The 12,068-nt window shown below is 41.7% G+C and overlaps 1 protein-coding gene across 1 annotated transcript in view; it reads right to left on the reverse strand.

The window, feature by feature from the left end:
- Positions 1–12,068, reverse strand: part of ITGA9 (integrin subunit alpha 9) — a 297,598-nt gene that overhangs the window by 210,400 nt on the left and 75,130 nt on the right. Inside the window, exon 15 of the mRNA XM_084620253.1 lies at positions 11,801–11,961. Within this exon, the coding sequence (XP_084476379.1) occupies positions 11,801–11,961 (161 nt within the window). The remainder of the gene's footprint in view (positions 1–11,800; positions 11,962–12,068) is intronic.

Here is a 12,068-nt window from a genome sequence, read left to right on the forward strand (position 1 = left end):
CATTTTCTGTCACGTCAGTTCATCCATCCCTTGCTGAAATGCATTACAAATACAATCCTTCAGACACATTACCAGGTTCATACTTACACTATGAACTAAAGCACTGGCTTAGAATTACCTGTTCGCCATCCAAAACAAACCAAGTACATTCTACATATAACTTCCCCAGCAGACCTCAGGAGTCTGCCAACAATCAAAAGGTTATAGATTTGGAATAAAACCAGTGGCCACATCTTTCACAAACTAATTGTTTTCTTTTTCACATAGACAGGAGTCTTATGCTGGAAGTTGTTTCTAATGTTTCCTCATAAAGTGCTTTGCTCATTCCTTCCAAAGGATAACAAAATAAGACGGTGATAATTTTATGCACTCCCCAGTTTAGATAGGATAAGCAAGCTGTTGGTCCACAATCACCACATTGCCTGATATTCCTCCTTGTATTGTAAACAGGAAAACCACGGAGACAAACAAGCTGCAAGGAGAAAATCTAAACAAGTTGTGGGCAACCTGCGACCCATGGCCCGTCAGGGTAATCTGCTGGTAGGCCATGAGACAGTTTGTTTATATTGACCGCCTGCAGCTCCCACTGGCCAGGAATGGTGAATCGCGACCACTCGGAGCTGTGGACGGTCAATGTAAACAAACTGTCTTGCAGCCCGCCAGCAGATTACCCTGATGGGCTGCATGCAGCCCGCGGGCCACAGGTTGCCCACCACTGATCTAAACTGAGACTAAAGGAGGACACATGGTCCCCCCCCCGCAACCTTTCGTTACTATTTTGTAGGAAGAGTTTGGGATTCAGTTGGGATGGGGATGAGTAGCAAAATCAAGAGTTAATTATGTACATCCACCCCCAAACAAGTGCCGATCTACCTTTAAAGCACAATATGCCATCATGTGTTTAGTTTACACCACCTGACACAAAAAACTAGTTTAGGAATGGTTTGCAGAGTTTCTAAAATCCAGATAGGATAGTGTAGGGGATAGAGTACGGGACTGGACTCGGGAGACATTGGTTCTACTTCCAGCTCTGCCACTGGCCTGCTGGGTGATCTTGGGCAACTCACTTCCCTTCCATGTCTCAGTTTCCCCATCTGTAAAATGGGTCTACTGATACTGAACTTTCTAAACACATTGAGATCTACTGATGACAAGGGCTATAAAAGAGCCAGGTCTGATATTTATTATTTGTATTCTTCAGCCCGTAAAGATGAGTGCCTTAGTTACATCATGAGTCCCAGAAGAGAAAAATAAACAATAATAAATGCAAAACACTCCTTCACCCTAATCCCCTCTTAAAATAGCCTGTCAACATAAAAATATACATTGTTCAAACCTCCTGGGCTTTGGGTAGCTGTAAAATGAGGGGGAAATTCCAGACCATAGCATATGAGCACCTGTGCAAATAAGTCTGGGCAAGATTCATATTCATGGAGTCACAGACCAGAAGGGAACATTATCTAGTCTGACCACCTGTCCAAAACAGGTCATAGAACTTCCCAAAAATAATTCCTAGAGCAGATCTGTTAGGGGGGAAAAACTCCACTTGATTTTAAAATTGCCAGCGATGGAGAATCCACCACCACCCTTGGTAAATTGTTCCAATGGTTAATCACCTTCACTGTTTAAAATGTATACCCTATTTTCAGTCTGAATTTACTTAGCTTCAGTTTCCAGTCACTGGATCATGTCATACCTTTCTCTGCTACACTGAAGAGCCCAACATCAAATATTTGTTCCCCATGTAGGTACTTTTAGACTGTAATCAAGTCACCCCTCAACGTTCTCGGTTAAGCTAAATAAATAGAACTCCTTGAGTCTATCACTACAGGACATGTTTTCTAATCATTTAATCATTCTTGTGGTTCTTTTCTGGACCCTGTCCAATTTATCAATGATTTGGTGGTTGACAGCAGACACCAATTAATACCCCATGTTGTGCATGATGGATGGATTAGTAGACAGGTAATATGGTAGTAGATACTGAACTGACCAGGCATGTGCATGTCTCTTGTATTTATCACACGGATACATAGTTTCTTACATTTGCTATCTAGGTTTTCTATGTAAAAGGACCATTTATAACTTGGTTAAAATATACACAAAAAAGTGCATGTAGAAGTCAGTTTGGAAAAATTGCATTTCCCTCCAACTGTAGAGAGAATCTCTAGAAGAGCCAGACATTTAGACAAATAGGGACCGGGAGTAAATCAAAGGGCTTAAGGTGCAAGTCTGGTGCAACAGATCCCATTTATGGTTTACTCAGGATTATAGTGGATGAAAACTGGCAGAAAAAATGAAAAAGCAACCTTAGCAGTCAAAGCATTGGGCATTCTATTGAGTGGGCCTTCTTCAAGCCAACATTTGTTTTGTTTTGAGACAAATGGGCTTTGACTACAAACAGGAAGGAGTAAACCCAGGGTTGCTCTGGCAGGATCCCTCCTAAGCAGTCCCTCTGGAGCAACAGTATTTCTGCCTGCACCATAAATAACGCACATTGCCTTGTGCATATGTGTCACCAGTGGTGAAACCTGCCTGCAGGTTAATACATAAAGTTAATTATTTTGATACCAAGAGCCATCATTTGAAAGGAACATCCAGTGCTTTCAGCAGAATTTATGAGACCCATATCGTACATTCATTTCATGGAACATATACTATATATCCTGATGACCTCAGGGAGGTTAAGCAATACAACAGACTATATTTATGAAATACATTCAAGCAAAAAAACATATCACGTGCTGCATAATTCCTATCTGGATTTGCTGAATTCCTTCCCCGCTCCCCGCACGCGTACTCCCACCCCATTAAATGTGTGTGGTTAAATGCTAACCTGCTCATGCCAATTCAGTTTTATTGATGAGTACAGAAGCTTGGAAACTAAAAAGCATTCTATTTTCATGGTAGGTTCCAAGACCTCCTTCAACTAAAAGGTAAATTTTTACTACACAGTTGTGCCCTCATGCAATCACCAGGAGTTTCCCTTTCCCACAACAGAGACACGCAGAGTTTGAACTTCTACAGCCAAGTCGTAAATCAGTATGGGGGAAAACGTGGTAATTTCCTCGAGAGTTAGAAAGATTGGCAGAGGTGGGAATCCATAAACGTTCTCTCCCTTAAACCGAGAGCGCACACAGGCATGGATGAATTTTCAACTTAATAAGCATGAAAGACTCAGCCCTGTGGAGGTTTCCAGAGTCTCTCATTGTCTTCAATGGCAGCAGGAGGGGTGGGGGGGGGAGGAAGATGTGACTAGAATTTAGGTAGCACCTAGTTCCCAAGCCAGACTTGGGTCAGGCGCCAGAGACAAAGTAGAAAGGCTCCCCACTGACTTAATGGGCTTTGGATCAGATCTTTGGCAAATAACAAAACCTCTGCAAAAGTAAAAGGAAACCCAAAAACAAACAAACAACAATTAATATCATTTCGATCTCTGGCAAACCACACACTTAGCTCAAACATCTTCCTCCCTGGCAACACATTCCTAACCTTCCCTTTTTAAACACAGCTAAATCCCTGCATTTATGAGAGACACTGAAGAGGAACCCTGTGCTCCGCTGCAGTTCAGAATGGAGCACAGCACAGCTATGTACCGTGCGCCTCTCAGACTGTCAGAGGAGCTTTCCAAGGCCACCGGCAGCTTCCCACAATGCACAGTCATGCCTGGCCACTACATCTCCAAGGGGAGAAGGCTGAACTCCTTACATCAGGGTGAGGCAATGGAAAATGTTAGGTACAATAGTCTACCAGCATGTCTTGCACACTGTTCTGGCCAGCAGCAATACACCAGATTGTCCAAAGCCGCACATTTATACAAATAAAGCTTTGCTTTATAAATCAGCCCGCCCACCCACCCACTCAGAGGCAGAACATGTGATGTGACTGAGCCTGGCTCCTTCTGACACTCACTAGATGGCTCGGCAAGGACAATGAAAGAAACAAACCCAAAAATGTAAGCCCCTGATTCTCACTGCAGTCGTCACTCTTGGCAAAGCTGCACAGAGCCTTTGGTCTTACATACAGTACTCGTAAACTTCCTGCTGACCAGTGCACTAGGTCATTTGTCTCTTTGTCTACCCTGTGGTCCAAATCCACTGAAATTCTTGGCATCTGTGACGGATTTTCATAGCTGCTGCAGCTCTGAAATCAGCCTCTGCACTAATGCACAAAAGCACACCAAAACCAATTGCTTGTTTTTATTTCTCTCCTCTCCCTTTGGGCACAGGTCTCTGCCATCCCGAGCCACTCACTCCAATCAGGCTATGAGGGTGGGAGAACAGTCAAAGCCAATGGGAGATTCATTCTATGAGAAGTAGGGGGAGGGATTCAGTGGAGCAGTTTACCCATCAAAGGCTGGAGTGGTCAGCTGCATGACTCATGTTTCATCAGCCAAAGTGTTAGGGTCTCAGAATTGGCCCCCAGACCACTGTGGACAAGCAGGCTCAATCCTGAGCAATCCAGCTAAAGCTATTTAACAACGAGGCCAGCAACCTACTATAAAGGAAGTCAGCTTTGGCTGCTTTTTTGTTGGTGGTGAAGAACCATGAAAAATGTGATCCTTGAAACACAGTGTTGGTGATTCTTCATTTCCAAAAAAATTTTGTAGAGAAATGCATAACAATCCCAGCCACAAAAGGACTGCTTTTCTTCCCCCAAAGGGATAAACTTTTGTAAAGGTTTGAAGAGGCGTATAATGGAAATCCTTATACATCCTTAAACACAAGCAAACATAAGCACAAATGCAAGACTTCAATAATACTGGGAGGTATCAAGAAGAGGAGAACATCTACAATAATGGGGAATAGGATTAGGCAATGAATTTCCGTCAGTGATCAAAAAGCCCATAAAGTCATGGGAATCACAGTTTCAAATCAGTTGTGAAGGTCATTCATTCTTTCAAAGGAGAAAACAAATGAAAGGCAGCCAACTGCTGGATTTCAGAAGCGATATGATGAGCAGTGGTTTCTGCCAAACTATTTTATTTTTACGTTGTCCTCCAAATCCACCTGCAACTTATTTGCTTGTCTTGTCTACCTGTTATGTCCTGTCTGACACAAAGATTGTGAGCTCTCTGAGACCAGGACTGTCTTTTATTACTAGACTGAACAGACACAAACACTATGGGGACATGGCCCTTGATTGGGATTCCTAGAAACTATTGTAATATTACTAACCACAGCCAACACCTGTTTCTATTAGAATATCTTTAATAAATATAAAAGGGAGAGGTTGTCTCAAGGATGAGCAAGCCTGTTTGTGTATCATCAATGTCTATAACATCTTTGAAACATCATCCATGAAGGTGAAGCTATTTGAGTGCTACAAAGACTCTACAAGTAAGATTACTATGATTTTAAGAATAAGTTATTTTTTGATGCAGATATTCCCATTAGGTGAGATCAAACAGCTGCAGATACAGGTACAGTCACAATAAAACAAACTGCAAATGGGCTCTGTGGAACCTGTGGAACTCCTTGGCAGAGGATGTTGTGAAGGCCAAGACTACAACAGGGTTCCAAAAAGAACTAGATAAGTTCATGGAGGATAGGTCTATCAATAACTATTAGCCAGTATGGGCAGGGATGGTATCCCTAGCCTGTTTGCCAGAAGCTGGGAATGGGCAACAGGGGATGGATCACTTGATGATTGCCTGTTTTGTTTATTTCCGCTGAAGCACCTGTTGGCCACTGTCAAAAGACAGGATACTGGGCTGCACCTTTGGTCTGACCCAGTATGGTCTTTATGTTCTCAATTAAGTTGGCTTTAGAGACTCAGGTGTGAAAGATCACCAGCTCACAATATCAGGGCCTTAGAGACCCAAATGCCTGAATTAAAGTTTAAAATGAAAGGTCCAGGTCCTCAGAATTCAAAAGCAAATGAGAGAGACAGCCATGGTGATTTCTGTGGACAAGTAGCATTTTTATAATCAGAACTCTTTATTGCTTGGTTCATGCAAACTCAATACAAACTCATAACCTAGACTGCCATTATAAACTGAGTTTAGTGGCAATAATATTTGTTGATCAGCTCTGTCCTCCTCTGTAGCTATGACTGGAGTCAATAGGAGTTAAATTATGGGCACCATGGGACTGTTTAAGACAACCAGCTAGCCATAGAGATAACAGTCTCTGGAAAATATAAGTGCAATATCTGATGTAATTGTGTGCTGTGTTTGTTGATGCTGTTTGAGGCTGTTAAGGGCCCTGGCTTTGAACAGCAACAGCACTGACTGATAGCAATAGCTAGCTCAGTTGACCAGCCTTCAACCTTCAGCCTTGTGAAAATAAGATGAAGAAAAGATTTGACCTAACAAATGTGCAGCACTATACTGTTTGCTCTCAGTTTCAAATTCAGGTTGGTGGATTTTCCTGTCCCATCCTCTCACATTTTTCTAAATATGAGGGAAATTCAGAAAAGGAGGAAGTAACAGCAGCCACAACCTGGAAACAAAATTCTATAAGGGGTTCAATGTTGTAAAACTGCTCCGGTCAGAATGCATGTTAAACACATTATGGGTCCATCTGTGGGATTTGCTGAGTACCTTCAATTCACATGGCCTCTGAGTAGAGGTGAGGACAAGTAGAACACCATAGTATACAGCCCAATCAAGATTAAGATTAGAGAAATATAGAGGAAAACATCTAACTTTTTTTCTTTTCAATTTCTGGAGCCTCTATCTCTTTACTCTTGCTCCTCCCTTTCCTGTCATATTCTTATTTCTCTAATTTTTGTGTTTGCTGCGCGTTCTACTGAAAGCGATACACATATATTAGAAAATAAAAGAATTGGCTTAAAAATTCTTTTGGCTTCCTCTAATCCAGTAACGTTGATGGAGGCTTGCAAGATAAAAGCAGATGTATTTTGTTACTGAGTCTGACAAGCTCGCAGAAGACAGTGGTGGCCTTTAAAATAATTCAACAACCTAGAAAACATTTTGTGAAGGGATTTTAAGCACTGACCTGTGATTTGCTTACAAGAATTGTGAAGAAGTGTCTCAATAGCTTGATGCCAGCTGGAGTTAGTTAGAACTTTAAAAAAATTCCAGTGGGAGTTTGCGGGTGCTGAGCTGAGATAGTGGAGCATGAAGCAATGATTGATCTTTTCTGACTCTCTCTACATGATCAGCACTGCACAATCTTTGATAATTTTCTGCATAATTTCTATGAACCAGGGGCCTGATTCTACAAAGGGGCTAATTGCCCTCAGCTCCCATTGAAGTCAATGAATATTGAGTATACTCAGCATTTTCAGAAGGTGCTAAGCAGCTTTCAGAACCCCATGGCAAGGTATGCTGGGAAAGGTTCCCACAGGTGGACGACCCTACACTTGTGAGAGTCAGCAGTGATCAGACTATCACAAAGAAAGTTACTTCTATTGAAGGAGCTGAATTCCCATCTTTCTGAGGCCCAGGAATTTGGCCAAAAAACATCACAAGGTTTTGAAAACTGGAGCAAGGTATTTGAAATAGATATGGCATTCTGTTTTCCTCTGATGCTATGTCTTCAAATAAAAAGTGAGATGCTTTTTGGGACATCAGCTGGTATGCCAACCCTATATAGGATATGGTACAAGAAGTGACATCACTAGATATTCCATGAAGCAACCAATTACAAATTGTGACAAGTTTTGCAATCTCTGCATAGCGACAGTGGTGCCAAAGATGACAATATGCACGGCCAGGAAGTCTGCCCCTTGGCAACAACTAACAAGACAGCGCATCCTGAGAATAAGGAAATGGAAAATTAATGGTCCCACTATTACTAAAAGTTCTGTTGCTGACATAAAACCTGCAACTACTGTAATAATAATTTAAAGCAGAATCTCCATAATGTACTGAGAGTCCCATTGCAAAAAATCTCTGCATTTGCAAGGAGAAGACTATAAAATTATAGCCCGTTGCATTCTAAAATATATTAGTTAATTTACTGTGAAAAGGTGCAGTTGAGTTATTTATGACAACGCTTCATTATATGCTAGTAAACACATTTCAGTATTTTGTAGTTTTAGAAGTATGAGACCTTATCACAAAATCTGGTATTAAATCTTTGCTGAGAAGCGAGATGTGGCTGGTGGGTTTTTATTGTGGGATCTGTGGATTAGTGACATGAAACCCAATGATAGTCTACTATAGGTCAGTTATAGGGGCTGATATTTCTAGTATTACCTGTGCTGTTATATTCAGTGTCATATGCTCAGCAGTAGAGCACCTCTCAATGAACAGCACGGCATCAATGCTAAACACTAACCTGAGAAAACCAGTGACACTGTTGAACATCACAATCACAGCTCAACTGTTCCTGCTGTCTCCCAATTCTCTACTGAGCAGAAGAATTTTAAAACTCCAAGAGCTGCTTAAATAAAAATAACTTTAGGTTTTGTGCCAAATGATAGTTTACGTGTCACGGAGAACAGCAGATCACCTGGGGTCCCTCTGATTCCAAATACCGAAGGGTCAGCTAACCAGAACTGGCAGCAGTGTCTCTCCCCACCTAACTTTTGAACCGCACTCACATCATTCCGTGGCTCTGACACGGTTTCATTCCACTTTCCACCATGGACTGAAAACAGAAATCTTCCAGGAGTCTGAGATTTGAAACGTAATTATGTAGCCATGAGAGATTCAACGGTTTTGAATAATATTCATCTTAGACTACAAACTTCTGAAGCCTTGACTGAACCAAACACACAAACTCCAAACCTTTTGAGAGTCACTCACCATCAGAAACTCAGTTACTTAAAAAGCCAGAGAATTTTATACAGGCTCGGAGTCAATAGTAGGAAAAAGAGGGGTAGCTCTTGCTCAGATTTATGGGGGAGTCATTGGACTAGTGAATGCTCTCCCTCAGCAACAGTGTAAAGTGTAATGAATTTATCTAAGGGCCAGCCAGCTGGGGCCAGCCAGCTCTGTTGGGAGACAAAGCCTCTTCAGAACAGGTGTTTGGGCCTGGGGGAAGAGATTATCACAGCCAGCTGGGAAGGGGTCAGGTGATTCCTGTGAAGGGATGAAAGCTCAGCGGAAGAGCACAGCTGTAAGAAGCAGGGTGAATCTGGTGGTAGGCACTGGAGCAGGGAGGAGGGAGAGAGAGATAGACAAGGCCTCTGCAGCTGGCTTTGGCCAGGGGAATAGCTTTGTTTTGGCGTAATTTTGTGAGTTTCGTGTCTGAAGAATAAACTGAAGGACGGGCCTGAGCAGATGCTGAGTGTGGCACTAGTGCTTCCTGTGGAGACAGGCCAGCAGCCCCACAGTCGGTTTCAGTGGAGTGGCTGTCTCCAAAAGCCATGGCTTATCCACTATACACTGAATCAGAGAAATGCCAGCTACACAAATTAGAAACATCCTGTTATTTGAACATCGTCACCCGCAGTTCTGCTGGCTGCCAGTGGGTTCAGGTAACTTCTTTCCCGCCAGGATTAGGCGGCCCATCTCAGGCGTTAATATATCAATTCATTTGGTCTTCCTAAACACTTATTTCTACATCGTGACCACGCATACTCCAACACTGCAGTTGCAAAACAGAAACGCTGCTACATTAAGACTTTTGTCACAGAAAATCTAAATGAATGGTAATAAAGTGAATGGGTTAGGGACAAGTCTCAAATACCAGAATGCGAAAAGTGGGTAATTTCGTAGGGCACCTGGTACAAAGGGGAGGGAAAGGAAAACTAAAAGCAAAGAATACTTGATAAATTATTCCAATGCCAACCTTAAAACCCAAATCTCATCACCAGCTCACGCACAAAACTATGTAATCAAAGAACTTTAACTTTTACTAGCTTCTTACTCAAGGATTGAGAACAGTAAAGGATCATGACCTCCATTTCCACTCCTCCGGAGTCTGCAAGGCTCTTCGATGTTTCCAATGACTCTATGGACCACATCACTTCCTCCCATGAGGGCAGAGACTGCCACGGATCATCATTCCTTACTACTTTGCATCCTTCCTTACGCAAACTAATGACCTTTCCTGCAGTTTCGCCAAATTGGAAAAAAACCTTGGCCTTGCCTATATCCTATAAACAACTAAATCCTATTTGTTAAACAGCTGTTTCACTTTATTAATAAACAGCTGCTGGTAAATTTAAATGTGTTTATATATTTCCTTTACATAAGCAATTACAATTCCCAAGTGTTTTGAGGGCAAATAGTTTCTCTTTGAAAACATTTTGTATGCCAAGCCATAGCTAACAATAATTACAACAAATACAATCACTCTTCAGACTTGTGTTTCCCCCTAGTGAATTCTATACATCACCCAAAAACCACAATAGTATGAAAGTAAGTATTTCTTAATGCAAGAGCTAAGTAATAAAGGAGCATATTCCCTGAACTGTTTTAATCACCAGAATTCCATAATTTTATATACTAAAGCCTGATCGGACATGCTGCTTTGGAGAAAGGCCAGAATTATTAAACATGCATCCAGATATTCCAGTTAATGGTAAACTAATTTGCTTAAATTTTCTGTAATAAGCTTTTTCCACAGCGGAAACCGGGAGCTGCCCCATAAGCAGAAAACCTTGGAAGATGTAGTCGACATCCAGGGACACACGCAACTTAATAGCACATGGTTGCTTTCTTGGTGGTCATTATGTTTGTTTTCAGTTATGTCAGCAACCTTGCATAAAAATGCTAATAATGTCAAGGATTAATTTCATCTCCCAGCCTCAGGGTCTTTAGGTACAAAGCAGCTTCCTGAAAGAGTTCCTCCTTATGAGGATTATTGGCTACACTGGCTTGTCAGTGGAAATGCAAAGATAACATGGAGTTTAAAAACAGGGACTGTCTCAGTATCTGCCATGTGAAGCAAAGTGAATTTAGGTCAGCCTAATTTATGTAGAAGTGTCCTTGAAACGAGAGACCAGTAATTGTTACGCAGCAGCATATGCATCACCAGGCCAGTTGTATCATCTCAGCATATTGCTCCACAGATTTGCTTCATGATGCTTTACACATGAAAACACAAAAGTCATGTATACAATTTAAAAGAATAATTTCTTACTGCATGGATTATTTTTAACCATCCTCTAGACTTCTATAAACAGAATTATAATTCTCTATTGCTTTTTTATTTACTTCTCAACTAAGAGGACACCTAGGGGACATTTCGTCAGTAATAGCTGTAGACCAAAGATCATTAGCATTTTCTACCAACTCATTGGTAGCGTACTCTGTCAAAGGAACAATATTGTCCCTCCAGAAACATGGCTGGAGACACCTCCTTTATTCAAGAGTGGGGATGTGTAACAATCAATCCATGACATGGATAAAAGTTCCAATGAACCCGCCTACAATCGCACCCCAAAATGAAGTCAAGAGTGTGCCCCAGAACTGAAAGTTGAGCCAGCAGCCACCTGGGAGCCTCCCACAGTCATCATGGCAAAAGTAAGTAAATGATTTGGAGAGGGCCCACTGCTTAGACCCTAAAACATACATCGAAATAAAGCTGTCCAACTACTGCTGTTCCGCCATAGTAACTTAGCATCCATATTTGGGGGAAATATAACAGCCAAAACAAAAACACAATCCATCCAATTAATATTCCTGACATTGTGTGCTGAAGGCCATCAAATCCATATCTGCCTCCTAGGGCAGATCTCTTGGGGAGGAAGTTCAAAACCTTCCACTGAGAAGGGCCCTTCCGTTGATCCAGAAAAGCTCAAACACAGGAACTAAAAAGCAAAAGTATCCCAAACCAAGTCAAACATAACGCCTTTGATGGCCTATAGAATAAATACTTAAAGCAACAGATGGAACTGCAAAAAGGTGAATGCCAGAGAAGAGATGGAATGGACTGACCTTCACATAGGCTAGGTAGTGATCACACTTTTCCCTCATGTATGACAGCTGTAACTGCTCCACAACCTGTCCCATTGTTTCTCCAGAAAACACAAAATAAACCCTGGGCTGTTGGCCTTTTTCTTTCTTTGCCACATCTGCAGTCAAGATATAATTCAAACCTGCCAAAAAAAAAGAAAACAAAAAGATTCCATGACTGTCAGCCCAAGGTGGTTCTTCTCTAGCAGCCTTTCAGTTTGTCCTGTTGTATCTTCTGGCATGTTTACTT

Source organism: Lepidochelys olivacea (genome assembly GCF_965140295.1).
Source record: "Lepidochelys olivacea isolate rLepOli2 genome assembly, chromosome: 2".
Classification (NCBI taxonomy): domain Eukaryota; kingdom Metazoa; phylum Chordata; order Testudines; family Cheloniidae; genus Lepidochelys; species Lepidochelys olivacea.